Source organism: Stenella coeruleoalba (genome assembly GCF_951394435.1).
Source record: "Stenella coeruleoalba genome assembly, chromosome: 1".
Classification (NCBI taxonomy): domain Eukaryota; kingdom Metazoa; phylum Chordata; class Mammalia; order Artiodactyla; family Delphinidae; genus Stenella; species Stenella coeruleoalba.
The window spans coordinates 55,188,290-55,212,281 of NC_137169.1; the positions used below are offsets into that span (position 1 = coordinate 55,188,290).

At 41.5% G+C, this 23,992-nt stretch overlaps 1 protein-coding gene across 6 annotated transcripts in view; it reads left to right on the top strand.

The window, feature by feature from the left end:
* CACHD1 (cache domain containing 1) overlaps nt 1-23,992 on the top strand; it is a 234,753-nt gene that overhangs the window by 117,954 nt on the left and 92,807 nt on the right. For all 6 annotated transcript variants that reach the window (XM_079939148.1, XM_079939149.1, XM_079939150.1 and 3 more), the window contains one exon: nt 20,312-20,418. In XM_079939148.1, coding sequence (XP_079795274.1) covers nt 20,312-20,418 — 107 coding nt within the window. The remainder of the gene's footprint in view (nt 1-20,311; nt 20,419-23,992) is intronic.

A 23,992-nucleotide genomic window follows, 5' to 3' on the forward strand; every position in this document is an offset into this window, starting at 1 on the left:
CAATGCAGGGGACACGGGTTCGAGCCCTGGTCTGGGAAGATCCCACGTGCCATGGAGCAACTGGGCCCGTGAGCCACAGCTGCCGAGCCTGCGCGTCTGGAGCCTGTGCTCCGCAACGGGAGAGGCCACAACAGTGAGAGGCCCGCGTACCGCAAAAAAAAAAAAAAAAAAAAAATGTTTTGGAGTAAAGACAGTGGTTTCCATTTTGAATATGCTAGGATAAGGCTTGAGGTCTGAGATGCAGTCCCTCCAGCCATTTGGCAAAAACTAGTGGTCTACCTTTAAGTGAATATAATAAACCGTAAAATGTAGTTTCTGCCCTCCAGGAATTTCTCACTTAGTTCAGATTAACATCTAAGAGACTTGAATTATACTTCTAGCAGGACCCATGCTGAGTAAGCAGATGAGTATGAGAGGCTGTTCCTCTTTTAGAGGCTGGACTTCTGTGTTGAATGTAGAATGGAAACTGTGGAACCACAAAGCAATCTTCTCTCCTTACTAGGAGTAGTTGACAGAGCCAAGAGCTGCCATTTGGGGTGAATCTGGTAAAACCAGAAGAGTTCTGATGATAACGCTGAGTATTCAGAAGATGTACAGATGACAAAAAACAGGTTCCCTCTTAAAGAGAGATCTGATCACAACCGTCTGCAGCTGAAGGTGGCAAGCGACAACTACCCTTCTCTTAGACTGAGTCTTCTTGGCTAAACAAGAAGCTCACTTGCCAGAGAATGTGTGTAGGAATTTTTGGAGTGAACACTGAGCTGACACTTCTCTAGGCATTGGCTAAGCACAAATACTTTGTAAAATTGAGGCTCTTTCACCTTTTTAATGAAGATTCAAAGATGGGAAGAGTTAATAGTAAGTTTTTGCTGTGAACCGGGGTAGGAATCCTTAGCTGCCCTTTTTCCAGTTTCTCATAAAACGTTTTAATCTGCATTTTTTAACCATTGTGGTATCCTAGTGTGGACATTTTCAGTCCCTCTTTCTTATATTTCAATCCCTCCGAAAAAGTCTCCATTTTGAATCTCAGGGAGTCCATGTTGGAGTTAAATGCAGAAACGAAGAACTCCCAGTCTTGAGAAGCAATGTAAGGAAATTACTAAAAACAGGTTATCGTCTATGTCAAGAGATACTGTTTTTTCTCTTATGGAAGCAACATAAAGTTTCTTTTTAAAATAAATATACCTAAATTTAAAAAACGCATTAATTAAAATGAAAATATTAAGGGAATTTGACCAAAGTTTTGAAGATGATCGATATGGTAATGACTGAAGTTAAGGAAAAATGGGCTCAAGATTGTTGAGAGAAGTCCTTCCAAATTGTAAGATTTTACTGTCCTATAAAGCAATAACTTTTTTCTTTTTTTTTCGGTGAGGGGGATGCGGATGGACTGCACCGTGCAGCTTGTGGGGTCTTAGCTCCCCGACGAGGGATTGAACCCAGCAGTGAAAGTGCGGAGCCCTAACCACTGGACCTCCAGGAAATTCCCTATAAAGCAAACTCTTTATGCCCATGAACTGGCCACAATCATATGCACTAATAATGCCATTATAGTAAATATAAGCAAGTGGACTTGAGATAAGGGATCACCAGTCTTATCCATTCTTAAGTACGTGGGCCCTGTAAACATTTTAAAAAATGCAACAGTGACCCAATAGCACTCGAGCTATTTATTACTAACATTGTATCTGTAGCCCATTGACCTTGCTTCTCCAACTGTATTAAGGACAAGTTAGCACTAGGCCAAAATTTTTATGACTGATTTTAACCAATGGCTAATTTTTATATTTTAGGCCTAGAATTTTATTTTTACTGATTTATAATCCATATTTGATTTTTTTTTTTTTTTTTTTTTTTTTTTTTTGCGGTACGCGGGCCTCTCACTGTGTGGCCTCTCCCGTTGCAGAGCACAGGCTCCAGACGCGCAGGCTCAGCGGCCATGGCTCACGGGCCTAGCCGCTCCGCGGCATGTGGGACCTTACTGGACCGGGCACGAACCCGTGTCCCCTGCATCGGCAGGCGGACTCTCAACCACTGTGCCACCAGGGAAGCCCCATATTTGATTTTTGTCACTAAAGCTTGATAATGCATATTTTTAAAAAATAAAATGCCCAGTTCTGAAGAGAGAGGGACTTTAAAGCACTCTATTATAGAATATTCTGCAGAATACATCCTGAAGGTTATACTATGATGACAACAGAGAGAACCTGCAAAGCAGCAGAAAATTGATTTTTTTCAGATGATTTTGATACTTTGCTTCTCAGACCAGTCAACTCTTCTTACTCAGGAGCCCTGGAAGTTAATTATTTTGTACAGGGTCCTGCATAGTGATTAGGTATTCTGTCAATATTTGTTGAAGGAATGATGTGAAGAATTAATATTATCTAACATGGAAAAAAATAGGCTGTGGTTTAATCTAAGACAAACTCATTTTCAATGGTATTACTTTAAATAGCATAATTTTGAGAATGAGTTTATTCACTCGTGTAATTTAATTTACAGCTCCCTTTGTGTTGTAATGGGTTAGGTGGTGAGGGTCCACAAGATCCTGGGCTCCCTTGCAAGGATTGCAGAGACACAGAAACACCTAATAATGCCCGTGGTCCATATCTGGCCTACAAGTGTGTTTATCTTGGCTCCCCGAGATGTTTTAAAGGTTTTTAAATTTGTAAGTTTTAAAATCTGTTGCCTACCTTTAAAATTTAGGGGAATTACACAGTTTAAAAATCCAAACTTCAGGGATTTCCCTGGTGGTGCAGTGGTTAAGAATCTACCTGCCAATTCAGGGGACATGGATTCAAGCCCCAGTCCAGGAGGATCCCACACACCGTGGAGCAGCTAAGCCCATGCACCACAACTACTGAGCCTGTGCTCTAGAGCCAGCGAGCCACAACTACTGAGCCCACATGCCACAACTACTGAAGCTCACATGCCTAGAGCCCGTGCTCCGCAACAAGAGAAGCCACTGCAATGAGAAGCCAGTGTGCCACAATGAAGAGTAACCCCCGCTCAACACAACTAGAGAAAGCCTACGCGCAGCAACAAAGACCCAATGCAGCCACAAATTAAAAAAAAAAAGAAATCCAAATTTCTGTCCTCTCTCAAATCAGATCTGACGATGATGGGTCCACATTCACACTGGGCAGTAGTCAGCTTCTGTGACGAGCATCCCCCTTTGAAGACAGCCTGCATTCTCCCCTTCACCACAGTCCCCACTAGCTCCTATCACATTACACCCAGCCTATTCCCCTGACTTTCATTACCTGCTTGGCCCACATTAGCATGTGATATAATGTTAATAAATTTTTAAAATGTCTTATCCATGTGCATTCCCTGATATGCCATCTTAAACATACGTGCTCCTTCTGTCAGGTTTAAATATGGCTCCTTTATGCGTAATACTGAGAATATCTATCCCCGAAACCCGGCTTGCCACAGAGATTGGGTTATCCTGTGCACATCTGAAGCTGTTATTTCGTCAGCAGGCCCTGCTAACCCTTGACTTTTTCATAAATCAGTCAATAATTTTGTCTTCCACATCTCTTAATCCATTTCTCTCCTTCCTTCCCCAATTTCTTTTGTAGGTGCTCCTGCCTGGTAACATTCTTATTTTTTTATTTTTGATATCTTTATTTAAGGAAACAGGAACAATGGGGAGGTTAAACCAGGGGGGAAGTACTGGGAAAATGAACTGAGATTTTTATTCTTTTTTGTGTCTCCAAGTAGGATTCAGTGCTGTTATCCTCACTTAATTAATACTTGTTAATTGGATAATCATGGTGAGAGCTGGCATTAAGGCATCTAGGCCAGGTGTGAGATGAGCAAAGTCATATTCTGATGGAGCTACAGTAAGTAAGCAACTTCCACCCGAAGCTAGGAGACTTCAGCCTTAGAGAGAATTCTGTCATACCCATCAGGGGAGACTTAAAAAGCTTCATTGACTCTCAAAAGTGAAGAAACTCTGGACACCATTGTTAAATTGGATTTTTGCTATTTTACAGGGAGTCCTTAGATTTGGGACATCCACTGAGATTGATACCGTCACCAAGGAAGGCATAGAGGACTCGTCTCACTTTCTGAGAACCCAAATTCAATGCATCCCCCAGCTGGCACCCACTAGAACACTATGATTTCAGGAATCAGGTCTTATCCTTCAACCTGTTGAGGGTATTGTGCTGCAGACAAAGCAACTAGCATAGGTTCTGATGCAAGAACACAGCCTCCTGATTACAATTCTCACGAATAAGCCCATATTATAACTCTATTAGTCAGGGTTCTCCAGAGAAACAGAATCAATAGGATGTGTGTGAGAGAGAGGAAGAGAGATTTATTTTAAAGAATTTGCTCACATGATTGTGGAGATCAAGTCCCAGATCTGCAGGGTAACCCAGCAGGGGCTGGAGACCCAGGAAGAGTTACAGTTCCAGTCTGCTGGAAGAATTCCTTCTGCTTGGGGAAGTCAGTCTTTGTTCTATTAGGGCCTTTAACTAGGTAAGGCTCACCCACAAGTCCCCTGATTTAAATGTTGATAATCCAATAATAATAATCCCTTTGCAGAAATATCCAGAATAGTCTCTGACCAAATATCTGGACACTCTGGCCCAGCCCCATTGACATATAAAATTAACCATCACACCCTCTTAGAGAAAGGATAGAAAATTGGTCTACAAAACCTACCTTTGAAGTTGAATTTTTACTAACCCTTAGGGTTAGATTGGAGGATTCCAGACTCTCATTCCTGGAACTTTCTAGTGTTCTCCTAGACTGCTTCTCTTTAAAAAAAAAAAAAAAAAGTTAATGCCCATGTTAATGAGCTGCCTGCAAAGGAGTGAAGGCATTTGAATAAGTCTTTATCCATGTAGATTGGTTGTATATTTTGTGGTATGATTTAGATGTTGTGCAAATTTCTGTGTTCACATTTTAAGTTCTTCAAGTATTATTGACATCATAGGAACCAGAAATAAGTTAGAGAGTTGTTTTTAATTTTGATGATTCACATGCTGACATATAATGTTCAGATTCCTGTACTAGGCTCCTTAGGATTCTTTAGGGACTAAAGAGCATCAGGTCCTGGCTTGTGATTGCCTTTTTTTTTCCCCCCCCCCCCGGTACGTGGGCCTCTCCCTGTTGTGGCCTCTCCCGTTGCGGAGCACAGGCTCTGGACGCGCAGGCTCAGCGGCCATGGCTCATGGGCCCAGCCGCTCCGCGGCATGTGGGATCTTCCTGGACCGGGGCACGAACCCGTGTCCCCTGCATCGGCAGGCGGACTCTCAACCACTGCGCCACCAGGGAAGCCCCCCCTTTTTTTTTTTTAACTGAACTCAAACATGAGCTTTCTTTCATTTTTAAAAGGAGGCGAGCCTCTTTTTAAATATCTTATTTTTAAATCAATTCAGTCTCTATCATGGTAGAAAAGAAACATCTTAAGCAGTAAAGACAGCTTTCCTGTTCAGTTTAAATTCAGTTATGATACAGATTATATCATAGGAATATAGTACTAAGACCAGATGGGCCTCTGCTCTGCCGGTTTGCTGTGTGATCTTGGAAAGTTCACTTAGCCTTTTTAGTCCATAGCTTCCTCAACTGTAAACTGAGCAGTTTGAACTGTACTCCAGATAGCCAACTCAAGATTTATTTGGGCAGCTTTTCCTGCTGCCCAAATTTGTAAATTCTAGCTTTGTTAGGGGATTTTTCTTCATCTTTTTGAGAGCTACCTAGAAAAAAAAAAAAAAAAGATGATATTATGCAGCAAGACCTACAGAGGTTAAATTACTCATTTATTCATTAACTTAAAAAAGTAAACATTTGTGGAATGGTTTATGGAAGAAGCATTTCAGCTGAGTCTTGAAGCAGGAAAAGGATTTGAACGTATAGGGGTATGGAGAGAGAGCTCTCCAGGAGAGAAAGGTCAATTTAAAGAAACCCCCATGGAAGGAAAAGGCCAGGAACACTGAAGAGGACATTGTGTCTGGGGGAAGTGATGGAAGAGGCAGCTGAGAAATTGGATTAATATCAGATTGTAGAGAACCTCAAATTCTAGACTGAATAACTCAGGAGACCTTAAGCTCTGTAAATGAAATGAAGGACAATTCTCTTGCTTCCATGTGTCTTTGATGCGTGGTAGACACTCAGTAAAAACTGGTTGTTTGAATGAGAGAATTTAAAATTTTCGAGAAAGGGAATGAAATGATGATCCCCTTTAAGGGGATTTTACTTGTCCACCATGTAACTACTAGAAGACCTAGTTTGATTTCATTTATATAGGCAAGGAACAAGAAGGGGGACTGAACTTGGCTGTTGGCACCCACTGTTGGGTATTGGAAGAGGGAGGAATTGAAGGTGACTGAGGTTGATTCTGGATAGCTGTGAGAGTGGTTGATATCAGATTCTAAGTCATATTTCTATCCTGTGTGCCTTTTCATCTTTCTTCTTGTTACACTTGAGTTCAGGGACCCTGTCAACTTTGTTTTCAGTACCTTGCTTGAACAGGTCCTTAATATATATTTGCTGAAGGAGTTCATGCATGGTAGCAAACCTGATTTGGTCTTTAGTTTGAGTACAGGCAGTGATGATGATGTCAGAATTACTGAGCTACTTTACCTCTAGGCAGAAATTCAAATACTTTTATGCCCATTCAAGATGGTCGTCGTTTTCATCTGAGTATTATTCCATTGTGATAAGCTCTGATAGGAAACTTCAGTTGATGTTGACTTAGTTATCTCAATTATTAGCTAGATTCAATCAATAATAATAGATATGAATAATTATTATAACAATACTAATGATTATTATGCAGGGTGAATTTAAAAGCACAAAATTTCCAGATATCTATGTATATGTCTCTTTCAACTCAACTTGTCTGTATCATGTTCAAGATAGTTAAGTGCAAGACGTTGTGCTAGACCCTGTCTGATAGACAAAGGTGAATAAAGCAGTTTGTACCTTTGGGAGCTCAGAGGATGCAGAGTAAACTAAGCAGACTGTGTCAAGCGTCACGAAAAACCCAAAGACTTTTTTAGAAGAAAAAGTGATTATGAACAGAGGTCTCTGAGCACTCAGGCTTGGTAGAAGAGTGGTAGTTGAGGTCTTGAAGAGTAGAACTCCTGCAGACATATCTAGGGGAAAGGATGCTTTAGACCAGAAAACAGCAAGCATCATAAAGCATTGAGTGTGGTGAGGGGTAAGATACAGCTGGAATGGCAGATAAGAGATGTATGGGGTGGGCTCAGAATCGTTGGTTGCCTGGACAAATTTCCCTCTGTAAACAGTAGGTTTTAAAGCAAAGAAAGACTGTGGTTAAGGTCTGAGATTTGGGTAAGTTAATTCGTTGGCAAGTGAAGGATAAACTGTGGTGAAGAGACAAGTTGTTTGTCAAGCTGGACCACCCTAATAATCTAGGAGAAAAGTAAGGACACCTCAAGGAAGGATTGTAGCAAAACAAAAGATGTCCTGGGTGGTGATGGGTTACCTAGAATATTACCCATAGACAGGGAATATAGAATATATAGATTCTGCCAACTAGATTTTATTGGAGATCTGGGTGGGGAGGAAGATTTTAAAAGATGATTCTAAATTTTAAGTTGAACATCTCAGAGGAGAGGAATTATTAACTAACAATGAAAATAAGAGCAAAAGATATTTAAGAGGAAGGTGAATTCAGTATGAACATGCTGATTTTGAATTTAAGTCACATGTGGATCATTCTTAGGAGGTGTTTGGCAAGCAGTTGAGTTTTTGGGTTTTTTAAATTTATTTGTATTGGGGTGTGTTGGGTCTTTGTTGCTGCCCTCAGGCTTTTTCTAGTTGTGGCGAGCAGGGGCTACTCTTCATTGTAGTGCGCGGGCTTCTCATTGCGGTGGCTTCTCTTGTTGCAGAGCACGGGCTCTAGGCGCATTGACTTCAGTAGTTGTGGCTCGCGGGCTCTAGAGTACAGGCTCAGTAGTTGTGGCGCACAGGCTTTGTTGCTCCGTAGCATGTGGGATCTTCCCGGACCAGGGATCGAACCCATGTCCCCTGCATTGGCAGGCGGATTCTTAACCACTGCCCCACCAGGGAAGCCCAGCAGTTGAGTTTTTAGCCTGTAGCATCACTTTACTTTCATCCCACAGATGTTTTCACCCCCCCCCCCCAACTATGTTATATGCATGGCAGTTCAGGGGAGAGGGCATAGTGGAAAGGTATAGTTTTAATGCTGTGCTGATGCACACTTGAGTTTTGTATAAAATGATGTTTCTAGGCATAACAGCTGATCCACATGTGGGCAAATCCTATTTTTTCCAGCCCTATTTCAAGGTGGTGCACATGAAAAAAAATGATAAAAATTGTTTAACCCTATATACATTTTATTTCTTATTATTACTGTTCTTATGAGAAACAAAGCACTGTGACTTAGCCAGGTGCTTTTGCGCTAATGACTCTCGTTCTATTTTTCTTTGGGTAACACAAGGTCAAATAAAGTGACAAGCGTGGTTCTTGACCACTGAGTTTAATTTTATCGCAGGTCCTGTTCCTTCCACAGGAAGATGTGTTTTGTGTTTTTGCCCTCACAGTACTGAAAGGTGAATCTCAGTCTTTCAAGTGTTCTCCCTGCCTTATCTCACAATTTCATCTCCAGTCCACTTAAAAATTATTATTACCTGCAGGCAGGCGAAATGTTACAGATACAGTCTTTATGGATATTGGTACCAGAAGGACTTGCGTTGAGTTCAAAATTCAACAAAGATTTTGTAGAACACCTTACATTTCAGAAGGCCTACTCAGTTACAATATCTAACTTATGTAAAAGAGTTACATATGTTTATGCTTCAGTAGAATACTTTCTTCTGTAAACATTATTTTACTTACATTACCTTCTTCCTATGATCCTATCAGTCCAGTTGGGTATAATCCCCCTCCTCCTGCATTTTGCACATGAGGAAATAGGCTCAGAGGGATTGTGTCAGGACTCTGGGGAACTGGGTGTGGAGCCCAGGTTTGCTGATTCCAAATCATGTTTTCTTTTAATGGTAAAATATTTTGACCAGTGGTAAAATCGGAATGGCTTATCTGCCCATTGAAATGCTGAACTATGTATTCCTTCTTAGAATTTCACTTGAGGCTATTGTATGACCCTCTGAAGTTTCTAAATTGGCTGAATATTAAGCTCCCACGGTCTGGTTAGTTTATCTCTCAGTCTTAAAACCATGTTACTGCAGTAGTCTGTGTCATTTCCGTGTGTGTGTGTGTGTGTGTGTGTGTGTGATATTTATAAACATATAAATATATCTTTAGGTGTATTGATGAGCACCCTCATGGCAGAAAACATATGCATTTGGGTCTGCTGACACTCCTGCTTTCTAGATTTTTCTTGTGTGACCTTCACTGAAGGAAGGACAGGAGACCTGCCACACTGCTTAGAAGACTGATTTTCACCAGTGGCCTTTTTTGGATTTTAGGGAGCAGTGGTCTTGCGGTTTTCCTTCTTGCTTGCTCCCTAGCTAGCTAGCTAGTCTCTAAAAGAAACTACCGAGTAGTCTTTGCCAGCTTTAAGAAATAGACCCTGTTATAGCAGAGGACTTCCCTTGAGGTTTTCATGTGTTTTATTGTGCAAAAATATCAGTGTTCCAAAGAAGGTCAAGATTTAAAAATCCCACGTCTATTATCTTTCTTGGAGACTCGACTGGTCTGGTAAGATGATGGACCCAGCTATCTTCAGACTCGTAGCTTTATTAACTTTTGAATATTGGGTCAGTAATTCCTTTTGAGGACACATTAACCGTAAGTATTCCACATCTTACGTTTCATGTTCCTTCTACAGAACAGGGAGATTTGGATAGGCCTTGTCTGTCTCCTTCACGAATGTGCCTGAGAGATTGAATGAACCAGTTCATCTCCAAGGTCATCGGCTAACTGAGGTTCTCAGTGCTTCTCTTTGATGTCTGTGTCATACCACTCACAGTTGTCTGCTATTTACTAAGTACCCAGCGTATGTGCAGGAAGAAAACCCACGAATTTACAAGCTCTGGTCTTCAGTCCTGGCAAGCCTCAGCCTCTTCGGTTTTCTGCATTTTGTCATTCAGCATTTGCTAAAATTTTACTCTTCACAGGCAGACTCTGGGCTAGGCTCTAGGGATAAACATGGGAAAGGATCTCTCTCTTTACAGCTTCCTAGCAAGGGAGAAAGTATATAAATAAATAACTGTAAAGTGTGTGAAGTCCTTGTTAGAGGTCAAGTGGTAAGATGGACAGGGGGCTACAGAATGGCACAAAGGGAGCCTGGATCCCACCCGGCCTCTGTCCACCTGCCTGTTTTCTCTTATTTTTTTCAGATACCTTTCTTTCTTTCTTCTTCATGCATCGCTGTCCCAACCTGGTGACGAGGAAGTTAAAGGGTAAATGTTTAACGTGGTTGTGGATCCACTTCCAATTCCCCCAGATGTCACACCTGTGCAATTTTCCAAGCTTGTGTGAGAAGGCAGGTTAAATGGACTCTAGAAGCCAAAACCAGATTACAGCAGGGCCTCCTCCCAGTGATCTGCTGTGGGCAGGGGGGTGGGGAGGGGGGTAGTGGGAATGGTAAAAAAGAAATATGGCTGGTGTGTGTGACACTTAGACTGTCACAGAGAGGGAGACACTTGATTGCTCTAAAGCTTTACCTTCCAAGGGCATTTGAAACCAGCCTTGTTTCCACTCTGGCTGGGTTGCTGAACCCTGAAGATTTAATCCTTAGTACTGATAAGAACAGAAAGAATGTGACTTATCTCTCCAATCTCTGCAGAGATGGAAGGAAAAACCATTTCTTGGAACGTGATTACACATTATTTGACAGCTTTTCAGCTTGCCCATTAATATAGGTGTTTGAATAAGTAAACTCAGTTGGGGCTGGGTGTCGAGTATCATTTTCTTTAAAAATGCGAGAGTTCCTTTTTGAAGTGATCCCATTCTTACCTCTTCCCCCACCATTCAAACAGAGTTTAAATATTTGCCAGTGTAGATGTTTGATTTTTATCTTAGCTCTTTCTTTGCTTAACGTTATTCTCATGGGTGGTTAAGTAGAAGATAAGGGGGCTCTTGTTTAATTCTTTTCAACTGGTATTGCTCAAATATTTGGAGAGCAGACACTTCCCAGAAAGAATGAGCAGGAACCTGGTTGAATGGAGGTGAAGTGAAATGTCCCCCTGTCATATCTGAGTAAACCAGGCACTGTTGGGCCATTACTAGGATGTTTTTTGGTGTCCAGATCTCCTTTTAAAGGCTCCTGGAGCTACTGGTCGAGGGGTCTTGCCTTCTTTGCTTCCCAGAAAAATGTGTGCTGCTCTTAGAATGGAACTTGGTCGTTCAGTAACACCAGCAGCAAGGGACTGCCTTGTGCTGGGAGCTCCACCCGAAGTCTCACAGCATTTGTTCCACACCAGCTTCTGATCCGATAACAGATTTTGCTTCCACAAGAAGTGGTGTGTATGTGTGGTGTTTTGGTTTGTTTTTTTTTTAAACCTTTTGCACCTATCTCGAGCAGTGATTAAAAACAACAGACAAGTAAAAAATATCCCCTACTCCATTAGCTGTCATCATATTGGCTTTATTTATGGACTATCACTGTAAGCCTTGCTCTTCTGAGATATCCACAGGGATTTGCTTTTTAACTTATTACCTTTAAAATGTGCCCATGAACAATACCGCATTTCACCAGCGCCCTTGGAGCCCACACTGTGGGTGTGGTTTTTGTGTGCTATGTGATAAATTGAGCAGCTTCACTGCAAATGTTGAGGAAAACCCAGGGTTTTAAGTGATTTGCCTGGCAAATCACCTTCCAAAGGAAATTTAAACAAAGACCAAGAAAGAGATTTCAGGAAGTAAACCCCAACTGGTGTATGTGTCTCTCTCCTTTATATCTTTTTCTTTTTAAACTGGGACTCCACTGAAAAGTTGATTTACACTGTGAATCGAGGCTGAATGAAATCCAATTGGAACTCACTTGAACACTGTTTTGATGTGAGATTCAAAGCTTCTGCAAATTTATTTTACCTTCTACATTTGCTGATCTCCTGCTTGTAAACCCTGTTGAAGGAGAATAAAAATGACTGCAGCCTGATGGGAATTAAATGTCTGAAGTTCAAAGCAGTTTGCACATCAGAGCAAACGTCAATCAAGTGAACATCTTGCAAGCCAGGCAGGGAGTGAATTTCTCCATGGGGAAGAGATCAAAGTGGGAGTCACAGTTCTGTTTTCTCCCTCGGGATGAAGTTTCGATCAGTTGTTCATGAAAGTAAATCCAGAAGGAAGTTTTTTCTTTTTTTAACTTGAACGGGTAGGAAAGATGGAGTTATTTCTCTTGAAACTAATTTTCAGGCACCGGTTTTACCTTATGAAAATGAATACAGAAAGCAGTCGTAATCCACTATCTCCCCTTTTTAGAGTGAGAGTCTACAGGAGATTTATATAGGGTTGTTCTCTTATTACTTTTTTAAAGGACAGATATAAAGATAAGTTGAATTGCCTGCTTATTTTATAGGAAGATCTATAATTTTACCAGTTCTTGACCTTTCCATAAACCTGAAGTTTTATAAATATGACTGGCAGCTAATATATTTCTCAGTGAAAAATCTCTTAGGTAACCCTTAAGAGTAACTGACATCTTTTTATAACGGATTATAAGAATGAACTTCACATTTCTCAATCTCCAAATCAGGGTAAATAGCACGTTTCTTTTTAGAAATCATTTTTCTGAAAGGCATATGGGCATAAAAATGTGCTCCTGTCTTCGGCAAAGCCACTGTTCGTCTGGTGCCTGGAGGATGGCTAAGCGAGTTTTACTGCTGTGTTTGGAGTCCAGAAGAGAAACAAGCATTACTGAGTGTGAGTGAGTAGAAGGTGGAGAGATAATCACGGGGGTTTTGCTCACGTAATTACTTCTCCCAGCTGACTCACCAGCTCTGGACACACCGTGCTCCTATATCTCTTAAGCCCCCTGTTGACACCTGCTTCCTTCCCTGCCTGCACGTCAGCAGTGTCTGCAGCCGTAGTAGCAGAGTGAGGTTTATTTCTCGCATTTCATGTTAACTCGGTTTTGGAGTGGGTGCTCCCCACATGCGGGAGAACTCAAGACATTGAGACTGTTGCCTTAAAGAACTCCATGGAGTTCTTTAGACTGTTGCCTTAAAGAACTGCATGGAGCAAGAAGCAGGAGGAAGGAGAATGATTGTCATGTCCCTGAATCCTTTCAATATCAGAATGTGGGGATTTAATAGGAATAAGTTAATTTAAAACCACCAGTATTCACTATGTGGGGATTACCCAGGAAGCAAGGATTAAATCCAGTTCTTGAAACAAGGTAACAATCTGTTTCATCCGTTGCTAGTAAACTTTCAGAATCCAAAGGTCTGTGAGCCAGCTAGACAATAGGTCAAATTGCCCCTCTGGCTGAGGTTCTCCTACAAAGTGGTTATTTAATTCTCAAACATCAGGGTTGTTCTGTGGATTCCTTCAGAAAAATAAGAGCTTCAGGTATTTTCTGTTACTTTTGGATCAGGTCTGATATCTGGAAGGCTGTGTGTTTGCACCACATCAGCTGAGGCGTCCCTGAGCTGTGTTTCAGTTTTACGCCTCGCTCACATTTACAGTAAAGCTTAAGTTGTGTCTGTTGTCCGTTATGTTATTCAGCACCTGGAATTCGTTGTCCCATGTGAGAATTTTTCAGAATTTGGTGAAATTTCCTCTTTCTTGGTCTTTTCTTAGTTCTATCTTATCTTTCTTGTACATAAGCCATTTGTTTAAGGTTGTCAGATTACCAGAATGCCAGGGTCTTGCTCTCAGAGGAGAAAGTTGGTACCAGGAAAAGGAAAAAATTGCTATGAGCTGGCCCCAGGTCTGCTGTATCTCTTCTCCATGCAGAGAATGGACATGCTCGCTCTTCTGTTCACGTGGAACTTCTAGCTACCACTGCTGCCCTGAAACCTCTCAGATTTTAGCGGTGAATGGGAAGGGAGCTTGAGGCTTTTCTGGAGTGAAATAATAAAAAGTGTAACCCCAAAATGGCCAATTCCAAAGCTATGCCAGTGGTAAACATTTTAAAAATCGAAGGTATCTACAATTAATGGAGAACACCTGCCTTTAATATCTTCTTTGTCTTCCTTTGCATCCTCATCTTTGTCCCTAGAGATCTTTCTCTGTAGCTATCCATGGTGAACCCTTATGCTTAGCTACTGTCATTTCCTATTAAGTAAAAAGCAAAGATTTCCCCTAAGCCCCACAAGCTTTCAGATTAATCCTTTCCTTTGAGAGAATTGAATTCTACTTCAGCTGTTAGATAATGTTAATGATGATTTATTGATTGATTTATTGAGATACAGTGTAATGTATTCATTATGAATGAGAGCTTGAATATATGTTCAAATCTTGGATCTGTTACTTCCAGCTATGAATCTTGAGCTTCTTTTTTTTTTTTTTTACATCTTTATTGGAGTATAATTGCTTTACAGTGGTGTGTTAGTTTCTGCTTTATAACAAAGTGAATCAGTTATACATATACATATGTTCCCATATCTCTTCCCTCTTGCATCTCCCTCCCTCCCAACCTCCCTATCCCACCCCTCTAGGTGGTCACAAAGCACCGAGCTATCTCCCTGTGCTATGCGGCTGCTTCCCACTAGCTATTTTATGTTTGGTATTGTATATATGTCCATGCCTCTCTCTCGCTTTGTCACAGCTTACCCTTCCCCCTCCCCATATGCTCAAGTCTGTTCTCCAGTAGGTCTGTATCTTTATTCCTGTCTTACCCCTAGGTTCTTCATGACATTTTTTTTCTTAAATTCCATATATATGTGTTAGCGTACAGTATTTGTCTTTCTCTTTCTGACTTACTTCACTCTGTATGACATACTCTAGGTCTATCCACCTCATTACAAATAGCTCAATTTCATTTCTTTTTATGGCTGAGTAATATTCCATTGTATATATGTGCCACGTCTTCTTTATCCATTCATCCGATGATGGACACTTAGGTTGTTTCCACCTCCGGGCTATTGTAAATAGAGCTGCAATGAACATTTTGGTACATGACTCTTTTTGAATTATGGTTTTCTCAGGGTGTATGCCCAGTAGTGGGATTGCTGGGTCATATGGTAGTTCTATTTGTAGTTTTTTAAGGAACCTCCATACTGTTCTCCATAGTGGCTGTACCAATTCACATTCCCGCCAGCAGTGCAAGAGTGTTCCCTTTTCTCCACACCCTCTCCAGCATTTATTGTTTCTAGATTTTTTGATGATGGCCATTCTGACTGGTGTGAGATGATATCTCATTGTAGTTTTGATTTGCATTTCTCTAATGATTAATGATGTTGAGCCTTCTTTCATGTGTTTGTTGGCAATCTGTATATCTTCTTTGGAGAAATGTCTATTTAGGTCTGCCCATTTTTGGATTGGGTTGTTTGTTATTGAGCTGCATGAGCTGCTTATAAATTAGAGCTTCTTAATTTAACTGTTCTGTGCCTCAGTTTCTTGGTCTTCAAATGGAGATAATAATAATATTTCCCTTGGGCTTGTGAAGATTAGATGAGTTGATCCATGTATAACACTTGGAATATTCTTGATATTATATATATATATATATATATATATATATATATATACACACACACCACAGTAGCTGTTAACTGTTATCATTACTAATACATCCATTACTAGTTATTATTATTTATTAAATGTTTACTATGTACTAGGCTCTTACAAGCTGTTTTCTGATTATGAAATAGGTACTATTTTTATCACCATATTGTAGATGAGAAAAATGGAGGCTTAGAAAATGTAAGTTCTATGCAAGAGGTAGACAGCAATAAGCAATTTAAACCCAGACTCCAATCCAGGTCTGTGTACCTCTGAGGCCATGCTCCTGACCATGCTTTGCCAGGGTGGCAGTTCCTTGTTCATCATAGATGCTCATGAATATGATTTAATAAAATATACAAAGCTTTCCAGTGACTTAGCTCTCTGCCCTTCCACAGTAGTCAGCCACCAATAAGAAAACTTATGGAGAACTGTACATTCCCAGGAATGCACTAAACCTGAGAGAGAAATATAAATCTTCAAGGAACTTACAATCCACTGGCAGAACTAAGAACTTCTCAAGGTTTTAGAGAGAATTGGGAGTTCAAGTGCTACATGGTAGGGTTTAGACAATAAGGCTTCCATAACAAAATATCTTGGCATCTCCCCTCACTTCACCTTTATTTAGTATATGGGGAAGGCAAAATAAGTAAGATAATTTTCTCATTATTTGTAATAAATCTTATGTTAGAATTTTTATTGATTAGTATTTTGCTGATATAAGCAGAATCTAAAACCAACCAGTCTGTATCTGTCAGACATCAACTGCATTGACATTATGCTAAGCCTGATTACAAAACAATATTTAAAAATTAGGGAAAAGGCACACAAGCATGAATTAAGATGCAGAGTGGCACTAGTCAGTTTAGAGGAGAGAGGACTCCTCACAGGCTGGGGCTGACAAGAGGACTTCCTGGAAGGAAGATGAGAAGAGCTGGGGGCTTTGTAGAATGGGCGCAGTGAACACCAGAGAGCATCACAGTTCGGACCCAACAGAAAAAACATGTATTGAGGGACTGGTCTGGTTAGTGCTATAGGTTGCGAGACAGTGGGAAGAGAAGGTTGGGCAGATTATTGATGACCAGCACTATATTGTGAAACCTTTTATGACTGACAAATGTTTACTGAGCACCTACTCTTGTTAATGTGTTACTTTCAGTTTTATTGTTATAAAAATGTTTTTATAACAATACAGTACAAAAAGAAAAACAACCTATAAAATAGTTCCCTGGTCTCTCTGGTCCCAGGAGCGAACTCTCATTTCACAACGGCCTGGGAAGTCTGTACGTGCTCGGTGCTGGACTTCAGCCTTCTCCAGGGGTAGGGCTGATGGCCCAGGTCCTGGCCGTGGAGTCTCCACCCAGGGAGAACGGGGCTGTCTTCAAGCTTACACTTCTTCTGGGAGAAGTTGTCAGTAACTCTTGAGTTGCCTGTCCCCTTTAACAAGTTCTTCCTTATTTGTCACTTAAATGAAGCAGTGTGGTGTGTGGCTCATCCTTGGACAGAGAGCTGGGTGATAAGGTCAAGTCTCTCTTAGGTCCCTGATTTGCTATGTGTTCCTTGGTGTCACTTTCCTCAACCGTGAGATAGGTAGGTCTAAAAAAAGTTTGTAATTTGTACTGCAAAGTCCAGATGTGAGTTGCAGGCATACCTAAGAATTACTCTGCTCTCTTGATTCAAATTGAAAGGTCCTCTGTCCTTGGTCTCTTTGAGGCATACAGAGAAGTACCTGTGCTCACGTGGAAAGCCGTTCTACTGCCTTATTTCTAAAGAATCTGCATGACAGGATTGGAGGGCTTCTCACCCCTGGAGAGGCTGTCAAAGTCCGATTCCAGGGCCCCACCCCAGACTCACTAAATCAGACTCTTCTAGGGTGGATCCCAGGAATCTGCATTCCAACATGCTTCCACATGATTCTGATATGGCTAGACTTTCAGTAATTAGGAACCATTTATCTGAGTCATGATCCTCACTTGTTGGACCTCTGGAGGCTTCTGAGGAAGCCCAGAATAGGGCTAAGCACTGTCACGATGGATGTTCATAGAAGATCAGTTAATATGAGTGCCTGCTTTTGACAAGAACAATGCTAAGTGTTAGGTATGCACAGTGGTGAATAAAACCAACAAGACGTGGGGTCTGCTCTCAAGGGGCTCTTGTCTGTTCATATAGCCTGATCTATCAAAATCCACCCATTAAAAACATACACAGAGACTTCCCTGGTGGCGCAGTGGTTAAGAATCTGCCTGCCAGTGCAGGGGACATGGGTTCAAGCCCTGGTCCAGGAAGATCCCACATGCCACAGAGCAACTAAGCCCGTGTGCCACAACTATTGAGCCTGCGCTCTGGAGCCCGCGAGCCACAACTACTGAAGCCCACACGCCTAGAGCCCGTGCTCTGCAACAAAGAGAAGCCAACGCAATGGGAAGCCGGTGCACTGCAAAGAGCAACCCCTGCTCACTGCAACTAGAGAAAGCCTGCGTGCAGCAACGAAGACCCAATGCAGCCAAAAATAAATAAATAAATTTATTTTTAAAAACATATGCAAATGGAGCCGTAAATTAAAAACTATGACTCTTGCTTTGAGAGAAGATGGAGACACTTGACATAGACTAGGAAGTCACCCACAATCAGAATAGACCTTTCTGGGGAAGTGATAAGTGAACAAAGACTTGAAGGATAATTAGGCAGATAATCAGGAGAACTTTCTAGACTTGCACTGTCCAATATGGTGGCCACTATTCGGTGACTGTTTACATTTAAATTAAGATTAAACAAAATTGAAAATTTAATCTCTCTTACATTAGCCACATTTCAAATGCTGGTAGCCACATGTGGCTGCCATATTGGACAGTGCAAAAATAACACCTTTTCATCATCTCAGAGAATTCTCTAGGACTGCCCTGGTCTAGATCAGGAGTGGTGAAACCAGTCTGGCACACCACCTGTTTTTGAAAATTGAGTTTTACTGGAACACAGCCACACTTATTCTTCTGTAAATTCTCTTTGGTTGCTTTCACACCACAATGGCAGAGTTTAGTAGCTGTGACAGAGACCTTGTAGGCCACAAAGCCTAAATATTATCTGTCTTTTATTAAAAAGTATGTGATGGAATAGGTTTAATGTGGCTGTCTAGCACATGGAGGGCAAGTGAGTTCCCTGTCTAATGCTACTCTTGCTTCACAGATGTTAAATGCTAAAACAAGAGAGGGACAGTGAGATTATGTTGCTTATGCACACCGGCAGCTGCTGATGTATTAATCTCCTCTTTTCTCTCCATCTGTGGCTTTTGAGGCAGCAATCTTCTCGTCTAGACAAACTGGAGCAGGTCCAAGGAAGAGTGACCCCACTGGTGAAGCAACTGTGTCCTTGGAAGCACAGTTGACAATGTTGATATAATTGTGTACTGCGTGAGAGGCTGGACTAAAGAGTCTCTTCAAATCCCTTAAAACGCCACCTCCTTTGAGATGATATGTATCGAAACAAAACTGTTGAACTTCTGCTTTGGAACCCAGCACACTCTTTGAATACCTAGCCCCTTTGCTTATGCGATCAGTTCATTTTAGTAGTTCTTATATAAGATCCAGAAAATCAATATTCATGTGAATAATCACGTGGACCTTGATTTTTAGGAGTGTTTCTCCAGGGTTATAGAGCTTGTCTACCTGCGTTAATGGAATTTCATTAATGACATTTATCATCTAAGGTACACATTTTAACACAAGTTTTTAAAAATCTAACTTCAGATTGCGTTTATTTGCAGGTAACTTAGAAACTTAATGAATCTTCTCAGTATCTGCAATCCCAAATAGCTTATTTAGAAGTTCAAGATTTTTCTCTTTCGTTACTCCTGGATTAAATTCACTTAAAAATAGTCTTAGTGACTATATATAAATGAGTCGGTACATTTTCCTATTACTTTCTTGTAGACTGTTGTTTGCCCTGGCAAATGAGTCACTGATTACACTAGTGTTTATTGATCAGCTACTAACCAGAGCACTAGCATTGTTCTAGCTCTAGTAACAGCATTGCACTCCCACTGGAAATCAAGAAAGACCTTGCCTCATCTATATTACAACCTGGAAGGTGCAAGCTCTGTGTCATTTATCATGAGAGGAACTGTGATACATTATTTACAATCTTTTTGACAGCTTTGGAAAATGTTTTATTATTTCTTTTTTTTTTTCTTCAGATAGGAAACCTGGGGCTCAGACAGACTGCACAATTTGTGCAAGTCCACACATTTAATAGTGACAGAACAAGGATTCAAATGTAGATCTTTCCTACTCCACAGCCATTCTTTCTCCTTCACTACTGTCTTTTTTTGTTCTTGGTCTTTGGTTTTCAGACAGGATAATTTAAAGAATTGTTTCACATATCACATCAGAGCTCAGGTCTGAATTTTTGTCATTCTAGTCTGAATTTTGTCAAATCTATTTTCTATATGATTTTATCAATAGTACCTGAATCAGGTTCATTGGGGGAAAAGTTGGCTTGAAGGATTTTTTTTTTTAATCTCCTTAGAATTGCTCTTGATTTCTAAAACCTTCTAGATGCAGATGTTGGTTTTACCCACACTGCTCTGAAGTGATTTTTTAAAAATACTTAAATTGCAGTTTTACTGTTTATGAGCTGACCTATTTTGTACACAGTATGAAGTATTAATTTTGTTGGTTAGTTTTCTGGATTGAATAACCACCAAATAAATACTGCTAATTCTCTTCTATTGTTTCAGATTTGATGGGAACTTTAATACCAATGTATCTAGAACAATTAGTTGTGATCGACTGTCTACTACTGTTAATAGCCGGGCCTTCAATCCAGGACGAGACTTAAATTCAGGTCAGTAATCTCTTGGTTTTATAAAGGTGAACTATATTCTACCACATTCAATTTGAATAAATTTATTGCTTTAGCGACTTTCTTTAAGTTTTGAAGAAAAAATGTGTACTTAAAATCACGTATTTCTTTCTAGCAAGTTGACACTCAAAAGAAGGAAAGGGGGCTTCCCTGGTGGCACAGTGGTTTTGAGTCTGCCTGCCAATTCAGGGGACACGGGTTCGTGACCCGGTCTGGGAAGATCCCACATGCCGCGGAGCGGCTGGGCCCGTGAGCCATGGCCGCTGAGCCTGCGTGTCCGGAGCCTGTGCTCCACAACGGGAGAGGCCACAACAGTGAGAGGCCCACGTACCACAAAAAAAAAAAAAAAAAAAAGGAAAGGAAGAAGAAAATCGAGTGGACGTGTATTGAGCCTTTACTACACATCTACATATATGGAGTATGCCATGTGATTTGCTAGATTCTTTAATCCATTACCTCATTTGTTAGCAGTTTTACATTTGTTATTTTAAAGGTTACTTGAGAGACCCATTTGTCTCTGCACTTAGGAAGTGTTGAATTCATTTGTATTCCCTATCTATAATTTTTAATTTGGGAGGTGGGGTTGAAGAATGATGAAGGAGCTTTTCTACTACTGAACAGTGCCATGATGCTATACAGTCGTCCCTCAGTATCTGCAGGCACTTGGCTCTAAGGAGCCCCCAAGGATACCAGAATCTACAGATGCTCAAGTCCCTTATATAAAATGGTGAGGTATAATGATTACAGTTGGCGCTTCGTATCTGCGAGTTTCGCGTCTGTGGATATGGACAACTGACTGTATGTTGAGGTTGAACTTTCTTCATGGTCTCGTTAGAACCCAGTCATCTGCAGTAGTAATAACTACTAAGGCACCTGTACACATGGTTATGTATAGCTTCCAAGTGACACTGTGTCTCTGCTGTCTTTCTCTGGAGTTCCAGTCTACATTTCTCACTCTGTTTGTCTTGTTATGTACACTTGTTGAGTGATGGGCCTCAGAACCTAAAGGCTTCACATTTTAAAAGCTGAAGTGCCTTTAGAAATCACCAGCCTCAATCCTAGAATTTTACCAAGGAATAATCTGAGGCTCAGGAGGGTCCTAAGACTTCCCTCATTACTAGAGAGATAAAGGAGTTAACCCTTCAACATGAAGAACTGTATTTCCCAGATTCCAGGCCTCCTGGAGACATGTAAAAGCCAAGAGAAAAGCCAGAGGGCCGGAATATTTACTTTGAGAGGCCCAACTAGTATTGGTTCAGGGGAAGAATTGTAGCCTTTGGGCGTTGTATACACAAACCAGGTAATCTATTAGGTCTGGAAAGAAAGAACTGTAAGCTTTATATTGCTTAAGGGTAATAAAACTATAGCTGCTATCTAAATGACCTGACCTAAATCTGCCAGGCACTTATCGCCTAGACCAATATATAATGAATTCAGTCATTTTTTAAAAAATTGGTCAGAGAATCTTGAGGCCTTCTGGAGCAGGTGGGGTTTATTTACTGCTAGAAAGGAAGCTCAGTGAAAATATTTTTCATAAAAAATAACTGAAGAGGGGCTTCCCTGGTGGCGCAGTGGTTGAGAGTCCGCCTGCCGATGCAGGGGACACGGGTTCGTGCCCTGGTCCGGGAAGATCCCACATGCCGCGGAGCGGCTGGGCCTGTGAGCCATGGCCGCTGGGCCTGCGTGTCCGGAGCCTGCGCTCCGCAACGGGAGAGGCCGCAGCAGTGAGAGGCCCGTGTACCGCAAAAAAAAAAAAAAAACAAAAAACTGAAGAGAGTAGAGAAGGACCTGGAATGGGCGGAGAAAATGAATTATGGGAGATTCCAAAGCTGGAACAGGGCACAGAGCTGGAACTTGAGTCTTTTGACTGTCAGATTCAGTACTTGCCCTCTTTCCCTCAGCTGTGCCCAGCATAGGGTGTGTGAGAATAAGAGAAGAGTCGGGAAGGACTTCCAAGATCTCCGACCTTATCAACGAGAAGGACAGAGTTGCCATTGATTGTGATGGGGAAGTAGAGGAAGAGCAGGTTTGTGTGGGATGCATGGAATCAACTTTTCAGTTTTAGAAAAGTTAAGTGAGTTACCTAAGTGAAAATGTCTCCTAGACAGTGGGATATCCAAGTCTAGAGTCCAGAGAATGGACCAGACTGGAGATTTATAAATGAGATTCATCGTGTATAGGGAGTACGTAAATCATGAGACTCAATAAGATCATAATGTAGCGAGTGGCTATGAGTAAAAAAGAGTAGAGGTCCAGGGACTGAGTCTTGGGACACTTGACCACTTAGAGGTCACTGACACGAGAAGGAAGCAGTCGCAAAATCTGAAATGGCAGTCAGTCTGGTGGGAGAAACAGGAGAGCCATCTCCCTGAGGCCAAATGAGGAAAGTGTTTCAAGAAGGAGGGAGAGACCAGCTGTGCTAAGTTGGCCCACTAAGACCAGGGCTAAGAAAACTGACCATTGAATTTAGCGATATAGAGGTTATTGGTGAACTTGACGAGGGTTGTTTGGTGGGACAGTAGAATAGAATGAAAGGCTAATACTTATTGGTTCAAGCTCTTAAGAATGCAGGAAAGGAGATGGAGACAATAAGGACGTGAACTCCAAAGGTCTGCTGAAAGGGAAGCTGGAGGGCCACATGGAGTCAAGAAATTTTTTTTTTTAATAAATAAACAGATTTATTTATTTGTTTATTTATTTTTGCCTGCGTTGGGTCTTTGTTGCTGCGCGCGGGCTTCCTCTAGTTGCGGCAAGCGGGGGCTACTCTTCGTTGCAGTGTGCGGGCTTCTCGCTGCGGTGGCTTCTCTTGCTGTGGAGCATGGGCTCTAGGCACGCAGGCTCAGTAGTCGTGGCTCGTGGGCTCTAGAGTGCAGGCTCAGCAGTTGTGGTGCACGTGCTTAGTTGCTCCGCGGCACGTGGGATCTTCCTGGACCAGGGCTCGAACATGTGTCCCCTGCCTTGGCAGGCGAATTCTTATCCACTGCACCACCAGGGAAGCCCCAAGAGAATATTTTTAAATTGAGAGAAATTATGGCAAGGTCATGTGCCAAGGGGAAGGATCCAGTAGAGAAAAGTAAGGAGTGAAAAGAGACAATTGCTGGAGTCTTTTCCTTGATTAGGCAAGAGATGGTGGGATTCCAAGTAGAGGATGTAGAAGCACAGGGCATTCATTTCTAATGAGAGGAGGGAAGAAAGAGAGGGCATGTGGAGATGCCCAGAACGACCGACGTGATGTTGGGAACTTGGGGACATGCCCTTCGTAACTGCGTTTTCTCAGAGAAGTAGGAAGCAAAACCATCAGCTGAGAGTGAGGCCGGTGGTGGGGGTGGGACGGGGACGGGGAGGCACTGAAGACCTGGTGGTTATACTAAGAGTTCTCTTCTGTGATAGAGGTTTAGGGTAGAGCTCAGCTGCGTAAATAACTGGGAATCCTGACAATATGCTGTTTTATTACAGTCTTTATTTGTCAAGGGAGAGGTGGGGAGGAAAAGGATGGTGAGGGCAGAGGTATGTAGTTAAAGATCAGATCTTGAGTTTTGCTGTTTCCAAGAGCACG